This window comes from Sander vitreus, chromosome 11, assembly GCF_031162955.1.
Source record: "Sander vitreus isolate 19-12246 chromosome 11, sanVit1, whole genome shotgun sequence".
Lineage (NCBI taxonomy): Eukaryota > Metazoa > Chordata > Actinopteri > Perciformes > Percidae > Sander > Sander vitreus.
In genome coordinates, this window is record NC_135865.1 from 13,984,556 (window position 1) to 14,005,590 (window position 21,035).

Below are 21,035 nucleotides of genomic sequence, written 5' to 3' on the forward strand. Positions count from 1 at the left end.
GTTAAAGTTGATATATTTCCTTTAGGATTATACATGGCTTATGAACACGTAGAAAGAGCATGAAAAGGGCTGGATATTGAATATTGTAGCTCTTTTCTAGTCAGTTTGCTATTTTTTAATAATAATTTGGATTAATGTGGAACAAAGTTGTAAAGAAAAGAAGAAAAACTACCAGGTACCTACATTTCATGAACAGGCACCTTCTACAAAGTTTATTTATTTATTTAACTTTTTAAATTTCATTTATAAAGGGTAGCTTTCCAATCAGCTATCAATTCTGCTGTCACAAAAAAGGTCAGGTTTCTCTATTTCAAATTGCTGTCAGCAAAAGTGATCTAAAATAACACATGGTATGAAGCCACTAATAAGGGCTTTTAAATCATTATGTCCGTAAATGTTTGTAGTGAATATTAATAAGTTGTTTATAAATTAATTTTAGTGTAGATGCTCGGCAGCTGAAACCAAAAAGACAAAGCAATGTGTCATGCTGAAGGAGGATACGAGAGATTTTTTCCACAACATGGCAACCCAAATGGTTTTGTTATTAATGGCTTTAACGGATATATAATAATAATAATAATAATAATAATAATAATAATAATATAGTAATAGTACAAATATTAATATTAATAATACTAATAAGTCATTAGTTACAACATAAAGTAGGCTATTGAAAAAGGAGACCTTGTTGGAAAGTAGAACAGACTTTATTGTTTCTTTGGACGGTTTTTATTATTATTAATTTTTTTTTACCTTTACCAGGAAAAAAATCACATTGAGATTAAAATCTCTTTTACAAGTGAGCCCTGGCCAAGAAGGCAGCACATAAAAAATACACTTTAACATACAACAAATAACAGACAGACAGGGATGGACAGCAATTATAAATAATAAATAATAAACAGAAAATCACATTTTAAAAACAAGCGCAAACATGTTGATATATTTATAGGTAGGATTTGAATTCAGTATGTGAAATAAAAACCTGCAATTTTAGCAGATTTTGCAACTCATTCCATGAAGTTGGGGCACTGTAGTTTTTCCAAACTCAGTTTTAGTTTGTGGAACATCATACAGTATGTATCCACTTGATCTTAGATTGTGTTCAGATCTACTAGATGTTAAAAGTGTAGTTAAATATGAAGGAGTGTGTCCAGTTATTGATTTGTACACAAAGGTCAACCAATGTTTGAGCCTTCTTGTGTTGAGTGAGGGCCAACCTACCATTTCATATAATACACAGTGATGGGTAAAGTATTTTGCATGGGTTATAAATCTCAGTGCTGAATGATACACAGAATCCAAGGATTTCAACAGGGACTTTGTGGAGTGTCTGTAAAACACATCTCCGTAGTCTAAAATTGGCAAAAAGGTAGATTCAAACAACTTTTTCTTAACTTTCTGTGTGATTATTTCTAGTAAAATACAACAGGAAGAAACGGACATATACTCTGTGAACATTTTCTGGCATCATTATTATTGTCGGTAAAGATGTTTCACCCTGCAGCTGTTTTATGACACCAGCGTCAGGAGTTCATGACGTCAGCTCTTTATGTGGTCCACCCTCCAGTTTGACTCCTCAGAAACGTTAGTTTCGGTCGTTACTTCTGTTTCCATGCAGTCGATGGCTTTCACTCGTCTCACAATGTCCGGAGAGTTGAGATCTTCAGCCTTTGTTTTTGCCATGATTTTCTACGGTGTTATTATATCCGCAGGGGCGCAGACACCGACTACTTCTCCAGCTCCGAGTAAGTGTGTGTGTGTTTTTTTTTTCCCCTTTCAGCTTTAGCTGTTGTGCTTTGTTTTGCAAGAGTTAGGTCAGGAGGTGGTCACATGACAGAAAAAAATGGATTTTCACTGATCATAAGCGCGGATAATCATTTCAGTTCGTGGTAATGGCTCAAAAGAAAACTTGACCCTAGTTTTCCTTTTGCAAAGTGAGTCTAAATGTGTGAATCACTGTTAACACTGTTGATGATTTGTCACTGTGGGCCAAAAATTAAACCTCCAGTGAGATTTTATTGCATTTCTATTCTTGTACATTTAAACAACAGCTTGAACCTACACAGCGAAGGAGGGTCAGTATGCCCTACAACCTACAACACACTGTAACGTAGGCTATTCCTTTTTCAGCTCCTTGTGCCTTGAGATCCAACACCAGTTGTGCTGAATGCCTGCAGAATGTGACAGTAAGTCTCTTAAACTCCAGCCAAATACAAATAACTGTCTTCAGTATTGTTAGTGATGTAGCCTAAATACCAAAGATACATACTAAGCACAGTATTTGTTGCTGTTTTTGTTGCAGTGTTTGTGGTGCACGCCAACCAAACAATGTGTGGACTACCCAGTGAGGAACATCTTGCCCCCCAGCAGTGTCTGTCCATTGAATGACGCACGATGGGGGTTGTGTTGGGGTAAGAGTGATTAAAACCAAGGCCTCAGATAACCATTGATGCCAAATCTGAGTAGGCTATATCCTGCAAAAATTAAATGGCAACTATTTTCACAATCAATTTGTTGTTTGAGTCTTTTTGCCAAACATTCTCGAGTTACAGCTTCTCGGTTGTGATGGGTTGCTGTTTTGTTTTTTTTATCTTTCTGACTTGATAGTAAAGTGTGCTTTAGGAATTCATGAAGGGCATTTATCACTATTTTCGGACATTTTAAAAGTCAAACAAATAGAAGCAATGATCAGCGGGATAATCAAAAATTTTAATAATTACAGTCCTAGTATAGGACTTTCTTCAGATAAATCTTAGTTTACTAATAGTGATAAGATGCGACTGTCTAGTCAATTACTTGATTGAATAACGACTGAATTACTCATTATGGTGCTTTTTCTCCACAGAAGAACCATTAACCAACTTCTAACTGGCTAAATGTCTTGGTCTACTAAGACCCCAACCACCAACTAACTAAAGTCTAAAAGGGGCAGTAGTGTCTATTTAATAGGCTTTATAATATGATACATGGCTCATCAGTGAGTGATTTCCAGTGTTTTCCTTCTCTCTGTTTCCAGTAAACTTCCAGATTTTGATCATCACTATGTCAGTGCTGGGTGGCATCATCATCATCACCATTCTTGTTTGCTGCTTTTGCTGCTGCAAGTGTGAAAGAATTGGGTAAGCATTAAGTCACGTGAAGTGTTGGCTGTGAAATCTGGTTAAATGTGGAAGGAGGAAGACAGGGAACACAATGGGTTGTTTTTCTGCGCCGCCAGGCTGATACCGCTGTCTCCAAAAGCCTGCCAGAATTTGTAAATGCAGCTTAGCTCTGAAAATAACTTTGATCTTTCTATTAAGACGGGCTGACATGGCTTCTTATAAAAACGTGTTTATTTGATAATGGCTTTTGGATGAGGAGGAGACTGATACTGTTTATATTGTCAGATTATTAGACTGTTACTTGCTGTATTAGGATAAAAGCAAAGCACATCAGACTTTTATCTCACTATTGTCATTTATATTGCAATGTAAGCTTTTATATATTTATTTTACACATTCTTATATTCTAGGAACAAGAAAGAAGACGCAAAGGTGGAGCGACAAACCCGGGCCAGAAAGAGCCGTCAGAAAGCAAAGTAAATGGCTGTTAAGGAGGGGATCTGAAAAAACTAATTTAATATTTTCAGATAGAAAAATAAAAAAAAATCTGTTTTAACAATCAGTCATTATAACAATAACCATCAACTAACATAAGTTGATATGGTAAAAGAAGCAAAACTTTTTTGCCTTTTTAAAAATGGTGCAGACTGAAAACTGTAGTTTAAAAAAATATATATATATTTACGTATTTTAAGTGGCAGAAAATGTGTTATATTCCATCAGCATAATACAAAAGTACTAGTGTTGATCCTTCAGTGAGATTTGGAACACTGTAGGCGTGAATGCTTCCAGTGTTCTCTGTTGTCTAACAATTTTGTCTATGTTTCTTCCCGTACAGGAGAACAGAAATGCAGCTGAGACATGATGAAATCAGGCAGAAATATGGTGAGGCTAATTTCTATTTTGTGTGCTTTGAGTGGGTTAATAAATGTAAATTTGGAATATCGATAATGCTTGTTTTCACAAAGCTTGGTTTACATGCACAGTGATAAAACAGTTGCAAAATTAATAAATAATGGTGTATGGGAAAGATAAGATGAAATATGTGCAGATGAAACAAGGGAACAACATAAAGAAGGCATTCATAAACCAAGAGAAAGAAGTTCTAAAACAACACATTTGATCCAGTAGCGCCATCTACTGTACTAAAATGACACTGCATACCTGAAACACTACATTCCAACACTTTAACTTCAATCATTTTTGAAAGACAAGGATTTTAGAAACATGTTATTCGGTTTTAACCCACCATTGTAAATTGTATGCAACCATTGAAACACTTCTAGATATTGGATATTATATTCCTTATCCAGTGATATGCTTGTAGCCGTACAATGGGTTAAATGATTTGTTCTCTATTGTTCTTTTCAGGTATGGCAAAGGATAATCCATACGCCCGTATGGATGATCACTGAGCGATGATTCCTTTAAAAGAAATCCCTTAAAATTATTATATTGATGCCAGTAACATTGAATTACGTAGCATATGAGAAACTGTGATTATCTGATCTGATTTCAGTGTTTGCCAAATAATCAAAATCATTTTGAGTGTGCACTATATTTCAAACATTGTCTCTTCACCTAATGATTCATATTTTATACACATTGTACACAGCTATTATACCACATTAACCACTATTTTACTGATCGTCATTCATTTCTAAAGTACAACATTTATTTTTATATAAAAAGTTAGTTGATAACATGTAATTCATTTGACACTGTTTTGCGATTTTATTTGTGAATAAATATCTGAATTTGTTTCAGAACTTCCTTGGATAAAAGAAATGTGTGTTCTTGAACTACATGTGAGGGATTTGATTATTGCGAGCTTTTGTTAAAAACGAATTGTGACCATTTAAAAATTAAAGGTCCAGTGTGTAACGTGTTTAGTTGTTCATTATCAAAATCTGTGTTGCCCGTTCACAAACGTGTCCTTTTTCGTGAATATTTACCACCACCATCAATTCCAAGTATTCCTTTTGGCTTGAAACTTTACATTTGCATTTGCATGAACTGGGGTAGATGCTCCATATTCATGCGCCATCTTGAAATATGTTAGCCGGTAAGGGACATACAGGACGTACTGCTCTGCCTTTCGCGTTTTCGCTGTCACATGATAAACTCAGAGGTGCTGCTAATGCTGCTAATGGGTATCGTAGCTTCCTGGCAAGTATGAAGAAGGAAACATGGAGGACCACACGTATTCAAAATCCAAATTTCAGGAATAGGATTCTTCTTCTTCGCCCAGAAAAAGAAAAAGGATATTGAAAAGAGCAAGAGACCGGCTTTTTGAAGCGTGAAGGCTACCATAGCTGTAATACGTACTTTGAACTGCGTGGTGCGGGAGAGTTGATTGCGATATATGATCTCAACGCTAGATAGGAGAAATTCCTACATATTGGACCTTTAAATGAATAAGAATGTTCTTTGACTGTGACTTTAACTGCAAATCCATTTCCTAATTCACAAATTCCCCATTTTACTAATCCACAAAACAAGACGGGTCAAAAGAAACTAATCAGTTCTGAGAGAAAGTATGGAACCGTAAATCCCATGTGGAAATCAATGTCATCTGTGTGCCACTTTGTTAAGGAAATACACATGCCCCACTTGTGGAAATATTTGTCTGCCCTATTCACACATCCTATATGGCATTCTTTCATCTGTAGCAAGCATGTTGTCATTCCTGAGAACAATTTGCCCTTTAATGATTGTGGAAAAACAGATAGGACTAATACATACTGTCTTGTAAAGACTACAAACCTGTGAGATCACACCGTGAATCATCATCTAGAATTGTATGTAAACTTAGCACAAAAAGTAGGGAAATTTGTGTTTGGTAGATTATTTCTCTGTGGTAACAATAGTTTTTGGCAATAAATCTTATACCGTTGGAAAGCCTGTTTAGTCCCCTTTCAAATGGTGCCCCATTTGTAAGGAACATGCATTTGTGGGATGAGCAGCAGCGCTGAGTATTTGGGTTGCACCCATGAATAATTTGCCAAATCTTCTCTGCCAATGCCAAACAGCTTATTTTGCAATTGACCCGTTTGGTGTTTGGTGGATTGGATGATTGAAGTTTGAAGAAACAAGACATATTGGCAATTTAACAATGTATTCATTTCACAAACAGGAGCCTCATAGCGTGTGGAAGAACCATATACAGCCAAAAAGACTGGCACCTCCTCCTCATGCTGGTCACCAGCCTGGTCACACACTGCTGTGGGATGGCATCCCATTCTTCAACCAGCGTTTGTCGCAAGTCAGCCAACGTGGTTGTGTTGGTCAGTCTGGCACGAATAGCACGCCCAAGCTGATCCCACAAGTGTTCAATGGGGTTGAGGTCAGGACTGCTGGCAGGCCATTCCATCCTCTCTACTCCCACATTCTGGAGGTAGTCGCTGATAAACCCCGCCCTGTGGGGGCGAGCGTTGTCATCTTGGAGGATAGAGTTTGGTCCCAGACTGTGGAGATATGGGATTGCCATTGGTTGCAGAATCTCATCTCTATATCTCTCTGCAATTCATCTGAGATTGCCTCCAATGATGACAAGCCTCGTTTTTTCCAGTGAGGGAGATGCCGCCCCACACCATCACACTGCCTCCACCAAAAGGTGTTACTCTATCGGTGCAGCAATCAGCATAGCATTCTCCGCGTCTTCTCCACACTTTGACCCTACTATCCAATTCCGTAGGCAGAATCATCCAATCCACCAAACACCAAACGAGTCAGTGGCAGAATAAGCTGTTTAGCATTGGCAGAGAAGATTTGGCAAATTTGTCATGGGCGTAACCCACATACTCAGCGCTGCTGCTCATCCCACAAATGCATGTTCCTTACAAATGGGGCACCATTTGAAAGGGAACTAAACAGGCTTTCCAACGGTATAAGATTTATTGCCAAAAATCATTGTTACCACAGAGAAATAATCTACCAAAACACAAAGTTCCTTACTTTTTATGCTAAGTTTATGTATGAAATGTATGTATGTTGTAACAGAGTATAAATTAGCGTTTGAACTAAGTCTATGTAACCAACTCAGGGACTAGTTGTAACAATGTTAAATCATAAAAAAATATTTGACATGACTATTTTTGAGAGTTCATTTAGATATTAACCTATGAATAAGAAATGTTTATTATCTGAGACCATTCTTATTCAATACGTGGAATGTTGACCCTATGTGACGTCCCTCTCTGCAATGTCTGCCTGTTACTTTGTTTGTGTGGCTGCTTTCCTTGCTGGTACTGCAAGTGGACGTGGGCAGAGGGTCATCAGTAGAGTGGCAGCTCCTGGGCTCATTAGTTAAACTGGCAGCACCTGGGCTCTGTGGGCTAGTGAACTTTTAAAAGCCTCTTGGGTTCAGTTGTATCCTTTCCTCTCTGATGCACCATCTTGGCCTTGGTTGCTGTTAGGTTTGTTTTGCTGCACCATACAACACTGCAAATACATTTTCACTCATGCACCCACTCACACTAATTAACTCACTGATCACACATCCCACTGTTAAAATTTGTTTTTACTTTATGATTTAAACTAATTAAACATTTGTTAAATCGCTTTGTTGTGTTCATCTCCCTCTTTTGTCATGGCCGTGTGGCCCGGCTTGTGACACCTATTAGAGATGGTCTGCTTTCTAAAACTATAAGAAAAAATGATTACCATGATATTTCTGGTTGGTTAATTGGGTTTCTGACTTATGCTGAAATGGAGTTTAATTGGTTAACTATTTGGATCTTTAGTTCAATGCTTTGCTCTGATAGCCCCTGGCCTGAACTAAAGGGCTGGCTTTGCAGAAGGGCCCTTTGTTTTACCTATCTCGCGGGAATGCGCAAATTGGCTTGCGCGCTCACGTATCCGCGGCCCCGAGGAAAAGTGGAGCATGTGACCCTTTTGGTCGAATCACACTTTAAATTTCAGTGCGCGCTCCTGCACAAACGAAAGAGCCGGAGGAACTGATAACCCGCTTCACCGTTAACACTAGTCCGTCTCTGCCTTATTAATCAATCCTCGGGAAAGTACCACAATGTCTGAAGAAAAGCCAAAGGTCAGTAACGTAACTGTTTCTTTGAATGGACAACTCATCCAGGTTTGCTCCCAATTATGCCAGTTGCAAGTTCACGTTAGCAAATTCAGCTAAGCTAGCTCTGCTTCCAGGCTACAGATGCCGCATTTGAGCGGGTTCGACGGCGAAAACAAAGGTTGACCAATTTGCGGATCTTGTAGCTATAGGCGCACATTTTTGTTTGCAGTGTCTCACCATATCAACGTTGGCTACCGCAAGCTAGCTACTCATTGGCTTACTGTTAAATTAAGATGTTTGTCAACGTCGGCATCAGAGATTGCCAGTGAAATAAATGATTTGTTTTTTCTTGTATTTGTGGCTTTTTGCGCCAATTTAACCATGGACTAACGTTAGCTTGCTATGCTAACTAAGGGGAGAACTGAAACGAGTGCGGTGTTTGGATGGTGAACCCTTCCCCTAGGACCAAGCTTATCTTGTCAGATGTTAAACAGGAAGAGGACACGGTGCTATCTTCACGGAAGACTTTTTTTTTTTTTTTTAAATCCTTACATTTCCAATACATTCCCATCTGGTTCGTTTTTCGTCTTAGCTGTGTAACGTTATGTGCGTGCGATGGGGCCAGCAGGATTCACTAGTCGCACTTTGAATGTCGGGGGAAACGAAAGATCAGCAGCATGTAGGAGTCGATATCATTCCTGTCAGTAGGAAAAAAACAGCATTTAGTCGCATCACCACTGTGGGAACAGGTCTTTCATGGAGCAGCCTATATCCTGCACAAGCTGTCCTAATTTTTACAGTCTATGGTGTGTCCTCACATCTTTGGCCACCTTATTTGTACAACCTACTGTTGGAATAACTTGTGCCACCATGTACTTGCAACAGTCCATCTTTATACTGCTTTAGTCGCAGATAAGAATAACGTCACCATAACGCAGGTAGGTTGTTGTTGCTGATGTGTTTTCGTTGCAGGAGGGCGTTAAGACGGAGAATGACCACATTAACCTCAAGGTAGCTGGTCAGGATGGGTCAGTTGTACAGTTCAAAATCAAAAGGCATACTCCGCTCAGTAAACTAATGAAGGCATACTGCGAAAGACAGGTAAGTTCATTCTTACAGACTAAAACACAAACTTTGTGGTAACAATATACTTCAGACTTTATTACTAAATTTACTAACGCTAGAATACATTAATAAAACATCTGTTAACTGTAGGCAACATCTAACTAATATGCTATTTCTGTTACAGGGATTGTCAATTCGTCAGATAAGGTTTAGGTTTGATGGACAGCCAATTAATGAAACGGACACACCTGCACAGGTTGGTGAAAACGGGACTATACAAAAAAAAATCCAAAATATGGCAAGCTATTGTCTTTCATGGAAATGATCATTTTTTTTTACAGTTCAGATTGTTTTTCTTAGATCACTCATGTTGAGTTTTTATTTCAAAGCACAAATGGGTAAATGCACCAGAGCAGGTCAGGTGTGATTAGTGTCATGTCAATGGCCTTTATACACTGTCCATTTTTGTCTAGTGTGTATGCTGTTACTTTTGTTAAGCTGTGGAGCGTAGAACTGTAACATGACATTATTCAAATGCAAAGTAAGTGTTCTTGTTTGTAGCGTATACATTAATTCAGTAGCCAGTATCATATTGTTATTCCTTCTTGCACAATCACTGAATGGATACCACCCTCGGAAGTTAATAATGAATCCTCCAGCCTTGATTTTTTTAATATTAATCTTTGCAATTGCGCAGTATTTATCTTTGCAATGTCTAAATGTTAGATTTGTGGACAGTTTGCCACTGTTAAAAGTAACTTAACTTCTTGTTGCGGTAATCATTTAAAATAAGGGTATTTCTTTCTAAAATGACTTAACTATTTCTTCAAAACTGCCTTTAATGTGTAGCTCATTTGTTTAATTGGTGTAAAACTATGTAGCTGGTAGCAAAAAGACTTATATTTTTTTCTTTCAAGATCATGGGAGTCATCTTTATATATAAAACCCAATGCAAGGTCTTCCATTTAGGGTTGGGTATCATTTTAAATATTATTTTTGTCCATGCTAGTACCAGTATGATACCGGAGTTTCGGTACTGCGAGCAAAGCAATAATTGTGTTTAGTACCTTACTGTGAGGATAAAATTTTTTATTTTTATTCCCCCCCAAATGCTCACGACAGACAAAGGTAAAATAATGTAAAAATACAAGTGGCCATCAAAGAAGTTACCCAAATGCATTTGTCTAAAATGTTAATATGGAACTACAGTGGATGGAGCAGACAATAACACAAAATTGCTGATTTAACTAGTCATTTTAATGCCGTTTATGGCACATTTTAATGCTCGTTGCAAGACACATTTCTGTCGTTACCAAAAAGTATTGAGGGTTACTCCTGAGGATAAATACGCGTTTGCTCTAGAATAATTTTTGTTTCGTTATTACAGCTCGAGATGGAGGATGAGGACACAATTGACGTATTTCAACAACAGACGGGAGGAGTCTGTTCTTAAGTCGGATGTGGACTCTTGGAAGAACGTCCACATCATAATTTTCATGTTGGTTTTCACTTAATTATTTTTTATTTTTTTTCTCTCTGTGCTTGGTCAGGCTGTTCACAACGTAAAAGAAAGCAGGTTTTTTGTTAGTGCCAAAATCTTAACTTTGAGATGCAGGGTAATTTTTTTAAGTGTTTTATTCACATAAATGGATGATTTGAAATTGTCCAAGGCAGGGACATGTCTCAGATCAGATATGGCTTGTAATGACAAAACCCATTGCTTTCTTTTGATGTTGAAATGACCTCATGCATGTCTCTTAAAACATAAGCTGAACTACATGCCAAAATCCCCTTTTTCTCTTTTTATTAAGTTTTCCAGATTGTTCCAGCATTTAAATTTCAGGGTGGGCTCAACTGTTTGAAATTCATGTACTTGATAGGATTGCTATGGAGGAAAACCGCTGCATGGGAGCCTGTGGTTTCTTTCTGTAGATGGGGAAAGACATTAGTTATATTTCTCATGTAATAAACCTTTAGTGTTCTTTTTCTAAGGGACTTTTAAAATGTGATGTGTCCATGCCCAAGAAAAAAAGGCTTTTGCTGAGAAAGAGCCACATGGATGGTTTACCTCAATACTCTCACCCTTGACTCAATGGTAAATAAGTACAGTAATGTTTCTGCACCAAAAAGCTAAATGAATAGTGTTCTTTAATAAAGGTTTGGTTAATATGTAGATGTAAAGGGTTACTGACTGTGACTGTAACAGTGGTCTTTGTTGTCACACAGCAGGACACCAGTTCTCCTGATGTGTACATTGATTTATTTCCACCTTTTCAGGACTAAAATAACTCACTTTTACCAATCCAGAAATTTGAGTGTTTCATCTAAGATTATATATTTCAGTCTGTATAAACTAATATGGAGTCAATGCTGTGTTGCCAATTTGAATGTTTGTCCAAACTCTATCCAAACAGATGCTTAGTTTGTTTGAATATTGTGTGTTGGTAGAAATTTTGCTTTAAAATGTCCACCTTCATTTAAAAAAAAAAAATAGATTTGCAGGGTGACATTAGCAGATATTCCCCCCTTTTTTTTTATTTTATTTTTTATTTGTACATTTGTTGTCCTTATTCTGTATGCAATAAATATAGTTTGATACTCAGCCTCTTGCATTATATATTACTGTCAATTTGTGTGGACCTGCTATACAATTCATATTTCAGCTATGTTGCACTACACAATGCAAAGCAAATGTTTTTGAAATATTCACATCTTTGGTGTAAATAAACATGCAGCTGTTTACGGGCTGACTTAATGTTGAAATCAACGTTCCTAACCTGGATGGTGGTTTGAATCTTGTAACCAGAGGTACAAAGAAATGCTAGCCACTAATATGTGGTTCCAGATGTGAAGCCCTGGAGCAAAGGTTAATTTAGTCTTACTTGATAAAGTTTTTGGAGTTAAGCTGAAAAGATTTGAGAATGTTATAATAAAGCTATCTAAACCAGTGTGGGTAATACACGTTACATACATTAGAGGGCATTGTAGCTCTCAAGATTCACAGGATCACTGCTTGCTCTGCTGAATCTACATCTCTACTTGTTGGAATCACTGAAGTCTCCAGCCCTTAAATTAAAATACAAAGACACATTTGTTGCTCCACTCCAGCCTTGTGAAGGGCCATAACTTCTCTTAAGGAAACTCCATTTTACAGATGTTACTTAACTGAGCAGCCAAATGAACTCCCTGTGAGCCTCCTCACACAGTGGTTTGATTGTGCTGCCTTTATTTCTGGCATCTCCTTTGCATTTTATATTTCCTTGTAGATATATCTGGAGTCTCATATTTCCCCGAACCACTTAAAGATGCAGCTGCAAAGGTGCCCCCTCCCCCAATACATTATAAACGTCCTCAGTCTGTATGTATATATTGTAGAGAGGAACATGCAGACTAACTGTAACAGGCAAGATTCCTGTTAATGCATTATCGTTTTTTGGTGTGCTGAGTCACCATCAGCTGTCTCAGGGATGCTTGTAAAGGCAGCACATACCCTCAATTGTTTTTTTCACTGCAGACGCTTTGTATTATTGTTATTGTTTTAAAGCTCATTCATTGTCTGTCTTATGTCATGCACTGCTCTGCTGTCATTGTACAGTGAGGTCCATTTGTTTATTATTGTGACAAGATAATAGGTGGATTATTGAGTCCAACTACACAGTCACAGTATTGTATAGAATAAAAATAAATTATTTTGAATATGTTTTTTATATGTTTGAGTTTATGTTTATTTGTGGATGAAATATATAAGGGCATAAGACCTAAAAACGTTTTAGTGGTCACTAGCCTACCTATTCTTTCATGTTTTGTTAAAAAAACATTTTCATTACTAAATTACATTAGTTGTTTGTATTAATCAGTTGAAGTATGCCGTGCACAGATCATATTAAGCAGAGATAACTAAGGAGTTTCTGAATGGGAGGGGCGGGGTCATTTGAACTGTTCTGCGCTGAAGCGATGCAAAGGCTCATGGGGAGAAAATATATGTTCTGAATGGTTTCTGTCCTAGTTAAAGTGTGTTTTAATAATGTTCTTTTAATGTTTTGGGTTTGCATTTATGTTATTTGGATTTTAGTTTTGTATGGTGGATTTAGTGTTCATGTTTATCTACATGTATTGTTGCACCATGACCGAGACCCGGGTGGGGACTGATGGGATGTGGGCAGTGAAGGAGCCGTTGGTTGAACATACAGATTGAAAATCAGAAATGATGTCTTCTGGGTGTAACTGTTTATGTAGTACTAGACATTGGAGAATGACGGTTCGTTATGTGTAAAGTTATACTATTAAAAAGTAAAACAAATATTTATAGAATCAACTTATGTCTGTAGTAGAGATAAGTAGCCGAATGTTTACGTTTCTTTGCATGTTACAACTTTAATGCTTAACTTTTTTATATTAATAGATGTTCTGTTGCCAAATGAGTAGATACAAAGATAAGACTCAGCTCCACTCTGAAGAGTCCATCATGTTTTTTTGGGATTTTTTTTTTAGGCCTTTATTGACAGGACAGCTGAATAAATGAAAGGGGACAGATGGGGGAAATGACATGCAGCAAATGGGCCACATGGTCGGAGTCGAACCCTGGCCCACTGCATCCAGGAGTAAACCTGGGCGCCCTCTCAACCTACTGAGCTATCTGGGCGCCCCATCATGTTTTTTAAATCCTCCCCTCCTTGGCCACTAGCAACTACATGGAGGAGGGGTGGGGGTGGTCCGCGATCACGGAAGGCTTGTATCATGTGGATGCGCTGACAGTTTTGTTGTCCTTAGGCTACTTAGAATTTCTCATGGGGGAGACAGAAACTACGCACTAGGCTATAGCTTTAACTTAACATGCTTATTTTGGAGACTGCAGAATTTTTTTTATTTATGTTTACTGTTGTTTTTAGTAATGAGTAATTAGTAATTCCATATACTAATGTAAACTTGATATGTCTACTGCATCAACTTACCACTCTGTGTTAATACAACCTAATCTGTTAAATTTCACCTTGTGTAAAAACTCCACGCACATTTCTAGTAAAGTCAACTAATTCGGGATAACAGTATAGATATTTTGTGGGCTGAATTCTGATCCTAAAGTTCCTTTCTTCACAGTAGTTGCTCTTGATGTGTTACCAATTTCACCAGAATGAGCAGCATCCTCTGAGTAGCCTAAATAAAAAGTGCATAAACATGTAATACACAGTATACTATACACACTATACAGTATACTACACAACCACAAGGGGAGGGGTCTTCAGACAGAGCAATCAGCTTAACTTGGAACATATGATGGTCGTATGAGGTCCGTCAGCCGTGTTTTGCATTCTCAATGTGTCCATGCCAGCAACCTACAATGTGACAGCCTCCCCCGTTGAATCAGTCCAGCAGCCTGAATGAAAACACTGTGCATCTGGAGAACCTCTGGGTCGTCTCCAGAGCGCTGCAAGCTGATGTCACCCTCTTGTGCGTAATGTGGTCCCCACCCTGTCAGCAGATCAGATTTCCCAATGCTGTGTTGAGGGAGCATACATGTGTCAGTGGCAGTGTTATCATAAAATTGTTGTTAATTCTTGAGTTTTTCTATAGGCTATGAGTGAACAAATGTAGGCTACTTGAGGCACTGGATTTTGGATCACTTTGAATTATGTCTTTTTAACAGTAGACATTTTGACTTGTGCTTTTCATGTCAAAATGTCTTTAGGGAAAAGGGCCCATTGCTCTCACTCAGGAATGATTTTAAAGTAAAAAAAAATCACAAATATACAGTAATCTGGTAAAAACAAAAAAAACAAAAAAAACCTGTATTAGCTAATGGTTTTATCCCAAGGCTGATTGGCTGACGAGAGATGTTAGACAAGAGTAGGCAGGAAAGATTAAACTAGTCACACAATACCTCCAAGTACAGAATTTAATTATATAAAACGTAAAATGACTGAGATGCAGCCACACTCACACTTAAACTATAGACAGACACAATAGACAGACACACACGATAAATATAGCCTACGCAATAGATAAGAAAAGAAAGAAAAAAACAATAGTCATATCTGTACCTTTATCTGTAAGTCTGAAGATTCTATAACATTTGCTTTTCATTTGGTTTTCAAACATGCTTTAACTCAGGATATAATCATGCGGTTTTAAACCACAGTTTAATTACACGAGTAGTTACTGAGTGCAACTTCTAGATGTGGTTTACACATTCAAGAGCAACTTTGGGAAATACTATCGAATATGATTTTTAAAGTAATTACTCTAAAACTTGGCTCTTGTTAGTGGTGGCATTGGAGCGGTCATATGATCAATATTTAATACGTACACGTAGGCTAAATACAAATAAACCCTCTGAACACACATTTTAGTTACTACATACGTTGAGGAAAAGCACGTACAGTAAATTATTCAATACAAAGAGTAAAAGAATGCAATGCATAGAGCCCATGTAAATATCTGAGGCGGATCGATATATCGCTCACAATGGACTCGAAGTACCACAATGCAACACTGAAAAAATATCATCTCCTAGATACGGGGGAAAAGTGGGAGGCTTGCCCCCCTGAAAAGACTCATTGTAGGGAGAGTGTGTGCAGCCGTGGTTTGTGTGTGTGTGGAGCCCCCTCCTCCTTAACTAGCTGGTCAGCACAGCAGCGGAGGGATTAGTGAAGCCAGCTCCACTCTCTACTAACAGACGGAGGGGGATTGCAATAAGCGTGAATCATGCACGTCGTCATTACTACCGGCTGGGAGTGGAGCCGAAATTGTGCAAGATACGGATAACAGCGAAGAAAGGTCCGTGTGGATCCAGTCAAGTTTCGTCTCCTCGTTACGCCGTGAAAATGCCTCACCAGGGGCTCTGCTGCTGCCGCTGCTGCTTCTCGGACCCGTCGCATTATACTGCCTCCCTCACATGTGCTTTATGCTGAAGAAGTAACCAGGATATATAGACCTGTAAGGAGTCTGTGAGAGCGATAAACCAAAGGACGTACGGATATTTATTTTCCTTTTCGCCGTGCGGGAAATTGTCTTAAGTGGAAGAAAGAGGTGAAAAAAGTTTTACTGGTTGGTCAAACATGGGGAACGCAGGGAGCATGGACCAGCACACTGATTTCAGAGGACACAACATGCCTCTGAAACTACCCATGCCGGAGCCAGGTGAACTGGAGGAAAGGTTTGCAACCGTTTTGGTAAGAAAAAAACAAAAAATGTCATCTGTCTTTTCTTTGTTCCCTCCATGCTTCGGTGTCCTGGGTCGGGACAGCTGTGTGTAGGTTGAACCTCTGTTTGTCCAGCACGCCTGTCCTTTGTTGTTCAGAGAAAAGGGGTATTCCGAGAAAAAAGGGCACTTGTGTCAGAGGTACAAGAGATTTGCATCTGTTGCACTGCTAGAATACAAATTTGAGAATGAGGTAACATTTTCTAAAGTCTTTACAATCCTTATTAAAGTATTGATAAAGTTTTAGCAGGACTATGAGCACATTGATGCTCAATTCTTTTTTTTGTTGACTCAACACGTTTGTTAGGCTTTCAACTTTTTGCTACACCATGCCATCAAACATCACATCTGGGTTCCCCTGACTCCAAATCCAAGATAATAAATGTTTACTGTACAGCAGTCTTCTCATTTAGCAGCATACGTCCAGCCTTGATTCTTCTGTAAATTTCCAAGTGTAGTCACATGAGACACCTGCAGTCAAATTATTGGTTTTATGGCAGTCTTTTCCCCAACTTTATGAGTCCAGACGCTGGCTCACTACTGAAGCTCTAAGTGCCCAGCATGCCAGCTCCTTTTTGAAACATCTGTCGCATCATAAAGTGTCAATAGCGTCTGTCAACAATTATGTTACCTGGGGGTGAATGCTGAACATTCCTGGTGTTGTTAAAAGATCCTCTTGACTTCAAAGTGCCTTCAGGTCAGGAGGAAAAGTGTTTACATTGATGGTTGACAAAAACTGCTATTACCAGTATGTTGACTGATTTGTGTGAATTTAGTTATGAAACGGACTAAAGCAAGCATTATGTTCTATTGTGATCTACAGCATTATTATAGAGACCATTATTGTGTGTAAGAAATAACAGTTTGCTGATGAGAAGAATTTCCAGCACACAGTCCAGACAGTGAACGAAAGCCTAAATAGAAGAACAGTGCAGTGAAGTTGACATTTGAGAGCTGGCAAAATGTGGGTCAAACGTGATTGTCGCCTGGACTACTGCTCTCATGAACATTAGTTGCTAAGTAGAAGGAATTCGACTTGAGCAAGCAGGTTCTCACAGCAGCATGATTGATGTGTTTAATTTTCTATCTATTTATCTTTGCTGCTTTTTTTCTGGTACAGAGCTGTGTTTCTGTTAATGTTGGCGGCACAGATCTTTTAGCCCATTACAGAAAGTGGATCAAGTTTAGGTGGAAGTAAAATCATTGCATGCCACTGTTGTATTGGGGTGTGATTGCTGCATGTCAGATACTGATGAATCCCATTCTGCGCTGGATGCAGCGGACTTTGGGGTGGAGATGTTTGATCTAACACCAAAGAGGGATTTGGGCCTTCTGTGTAATCACGTCTGCTTTTAGAATCGCCTACTTAACATTGAGGTTTCCCCTTTTACATCTGGCTTTATAAACACTCAGAACAATAAATGTCAGGGATGAGAAAACCATTAGGATCCATACATTTGGTTTACAAAACTAGGCTAATCCTTATTATGCTTTCCAGAAAAAAAAAATGTACCTGTCTAAAAACTCGAGGATTTTGTGGGCTGGCTGTCAGAAAAGCCAATCCTCACAGCATGTCAGGAACTCCCCCACTCCCTCCCTTCCTCTTCCCCTGCTGCCAGCATGATGCCTCAACTCTTGGCGGGATGGAAGCCCTCCAGCATTAGAAGAATTTAGTACTATATTCACATCATTTAGTTTAATTTACTGCCATTTAAACCCTAATGTGTCTCAGCGTGGCTGATGGCACTTGGCTCCATTGATTGCGGGAGCGAGTGGCACTGTGATTCTGATGACCTAACTTCAGTTTGAATAGTAGATGATTAGGAAGATACCTCGTCACGCCTCTCAGTCGTCTCGTATCCCAACATATTCCTGATTACCAGTGCTGATGAATCAACATTTAGGTGTAGTTGGCTGCCGATCAAAGGTCCTTTTATTGGTCGTTTCTTCCCTTCATCTGTTCCTTTATCAATCATAAAATACCTAAAAGACAATATTTACAACAATTACATATATTTTGGACTTTATGCAAGTCTTTCCTCAATATATTCTCAACCTAGGTGTGAAGGAATAGCAGCAGAACTGTTAAACTGCCACTCCTAATATGTTTGATCAACAGGCTAGCCCTGGATCACAGTAGGGAGCCGTTTGGATTAAAGGCTCGTGCTGTGCCACCATATTCAAGCACTTATTCTTTTTTTTTTTTAAATATTGGTTTATGACCTCCATCATCTGAGCGGACCACAAAGACATGTAACCACACATATAGAATAGGACTAATTCCTGCAGTGAGATTTATAGATCATCAGCTGTAGAAGTTATTTGTTTCTTAGATCCAGATGAATAAAACACAATCTAAAATTAGCAACGTTTCCTGATTTCCTCAATTACATTAGAAAATACCATATAAAAAAATAAATAAACAAGACTAAGAATCTGACGAAGTATTTGATGACAATTTTGGGTACTTGGCAGTATTTGCTACTTGGTGTTAAAGGCACATTTCTGACAGTACGTCCATAAAGTATTGATGTGTCATACCCAGCCCTATTTTCTTGTTGTGTCTGCTCGCAGTAATAATTTGAGATACCAGGGCTGTTTGTTTCCATAAAAGAAGATGAAGAATGTGGTTGACAAAACAGTTTCTGCTGAAGGTTAAAAACCAGGAAACATGTGGAGAAAGTGGACCTTGAGTGGAGATTGTTTTGTTTCCAAGGGCAAGAATGAACTTTAAAGCTCAATGAAGATGTTGGCTTTTTTAAGTTAATATTAAATATGTCTAATCTAAGTGATTTTTCTATGTACACAAACACACATTATACTACACTCTGCTTACTGTCGCTTACCTGACAACAGTAAGAAAAAAAGTAGTTATGTTAAATGTCCATTTAACATAACTTAAACCGACTTTTAACTGACTTCAGCTCATTTAAAGCTAAAGTCAGTTACATTTTATCACACCTTGCTTAGATAACACTGTGTGTGGTATTATACCAGCATTCACCAGCATGCATATTAGTATTTCCAGTCTGATATTTTAGCTCAGTTTGACTTTTTACCAGTCATATTCAATGATCTGGCTATGTATGTAGAAAGTGGTACTGTAGTTCCACTTTCTAGAAAAATGTAGGGGATTGTTGCTGGCTGAGTCAGCATTTTCTACTAAATAAAAAGCTCTCATTGAAGCCTCTGTCATGAAACCCTGGAGCTAAGGGCTGATCTTCAAAATAGACTTGGGCTAATTGTAATGCATGGCCTCTGCCGTGAAAAGAAAGGCTAATTCACATGTAACCTTGGCCATGAAGTGAGGTGTAGATCAAACCCAATTATTTATATTTTAAAGCACTAGGGGTCGATTTCCATACAGGTGTAAGATGGAATTTATTCATTGTTTTTTAGTGGGCAGTTTGCTGTGTCTTGTAAATGTTACTGGTTGTAGTGTTTTGGGGTCTTAGGTTTTCCCATACAGCATCCAGGGAAAATGGCTCTGTAGTTACTCTGGAAAGCATGTTTGCAAGTCTTCACCTCTCTTGTGGTTGCCATAGTGTTGGTGAGACAAGTCTACAAGAAGAAGATGGGTCACACATGATGATTAGCCAGTATCAAAGCAGCCCTCTTGATGTTTACTCTGCACAGCACAACGCTGAAATCCCAGTGAATCTACTGGTCATATCAACATCCCTTGTAGATCAATCTACTCTGCACTTATTGTCTAATCAGTCCAGCACTGTCATTTAGCCAACCATTAGAGGACATAAGCAACGCTAAGTCGCTAAGTGGAAATGTTGTCTCTCAGTCTATGAGTGCACACTCGCTGAAAGCATGTGAAATGACTGCAGTTAATCTGTGTGAGTCACTGTACAGAATGAGTCTATATGCTTCGTGCTGAACCACAGGAAAATGACTCTGTGTAGCAGGAATTCATCTTAGGCCTCATGTCTGCTCCTCTGCCTCAGTTAGCCACAGAGCTGACATCAAATAAAATGATACCCACATCCAGGATACCATCCACTTCAATCTCAGGGATGTAGTGTTTGCTGAATATCATGACGGCTGTCAGGGAGGCAGAAAAGTTTACAGCCGTTGCTTGTTTAAATGCCATATGGGGATAGGCTTAGCTGTTGTTGTAGCTGCTCTTCTTAATAGTCTGTACAGATTACATGTAAGCTACTTTGTTTAAAGGCTGCTGAAGCATCCTGAGCTGCTGTAATGTACTAGAATGTACTCCTCATAATAATCATGAGTAACCGTCACATTTAACTGAAGTGTAATTTGTTACATTAACAGTATGTCAAATGTGCACGTGATGTTGAGCTTGTGAAGTTCTGTTCCCAGGCAGCCCAAAACATGGATTAATGCTGCTTTAAACATTGGCTTTGTCACCTCTTCAAACACTGTATTGTTATGGAAAAGATCATTTTCAAATGTTTGTGGCCCCTTTATTTTTAATTACTATTTTGTAATTCGATATCTACATATAACCTCTTATTCAGACATGTAGGTGTATGCACAGATAGGTAAAAACCTGAATAAATGAGTAGAGAAACACAAGAGATGCAGATGCTTTCAAACAAAGCATGAGGAGTTGCTAAATGGTTGGGAATGAAAATGATTAGTATCACGTCTGGTCTTTGCTGTCACC

General features: G+C 38.4%; 3 protein-coding genes across 8 annotated transcripts in view; all 3 read left to right on the forward strand.

The window, feature by feature from the left end:
- Window positions 1-1,573: 1,573 nt before the first annotated feature.
- On the forward strand, window positions 1,574-4,992 carry pttg1ipb (PTTG1 interacting protein b). The gene is made up of 7 exons (XM_078261753.1): window positions 1,574-1,748; window positions 2,134-2,189; window positions 2,306-2,414; window positions 3,020-3,122; window positions 3,515-3,580; window positions 3,943-3,989; window positions 4,476-4,992. The coding sequence occupies exons 1-7, from the start codon at window positions 1,616-1,618 to the stop codon at window positions 4,517-4,519; spliced, it is 558 nt and encodes a 185-aa protein (XP_078117879.1). The 5' UTR covers window positions 1,574-1,615; the 3' UTR covers window positions 4,520-4,992.
- A 3,026-nt stretch (window positions 4,993-8,018) lies between these two features.
- sumo3b (small ubiquitin like modifier 3b) lies at window positions 8,019-11,797 on the forward strand. Its single transcript, XM_078261754.1, has 4 exons — window positions 8,019-8,154; window positions 9,103-9,231; window positions 9,380-9,451; window positions 10,583-11,797. The coding sequence occupies exons 1-4, from the start codon at window positions 8,134-8,136 to the stop codon at window positions 10,646-10,648; spliced, it is 288 nt and encodes a 95-aa protein (XP_078117880.1). The 5' UTR covers window positions 8,019-8,133; the 3' UTR covers window positions 10,649-11,797.
- Window positions 11,798-15,730: 3,933 nt separating this feature from the next.
- The window catches only part of fmnl2a (formin-like 2a), a 50,318-nt gene continuing 45,013 nt past the window's right edge, over window positions 15,731-21,035 (forward strand). For 5 of the 6 annotated variants that reach the window (XM_078261757.1, XM_078261758.1, XM_078261759.1 and 2 more), the window contains exon 1: window positions 15,732-16,364. In XM_078261757.1, the coding sequence (XP_078117883.1) occupies window positions 16,251-16,364 (114 nt within the window). In that variant the 5' untranslated portion in view covers window positions 15,732-16,250. Of the gene's footprint in view, window positions 16,365-21,035 lie in introns of all 6 variants that reach the window. The other variant, XM_078261756.1, reaches the window with a different exon arrangement.

Coding starts and splice junctions, on each gene's coding strand:
- pttg1ipb (XM_078261753.1), top strand. CDS start 1,616: ATGCAGTCGATGGCTTTCACTCGTCTCACAATGTCCGGAGAGTTGAGA. Junction 1,749..2,133: donor GACTACTTCTCCAGCTCCGA/GTAAGTGTGTGT, acceptor TTCCTTTTTCAG/CTCCTTGTGCCTTGAGATCC. Junction 3,581..3,942: donor AAGAGCCGTCAGAAAGCAAA/GTAAATGGCTGT, acceptor CTTCCCGTACAG/GAGAACAGAAATGCAGCTGA.
- sumo3b (XM_078261754.1), top strand. CDS start 8,134: ATGTCTGAAGAAAAGCCAAAG. Junction 8,155..9,102: donor TGTCTGAAGAAAAGCCAAAG/GTCAGTAACGTA, acceptor TTTTCGTTGCAG/GAGGGCGTTAAGACGGAGAA. Junction 9,452..10,582: donor AAACGGACACACCTGCACAG/GTTGGTGAAAAC, acceptor TCGTTATTACAG/CTCGAGATGGAGGATGAGGA.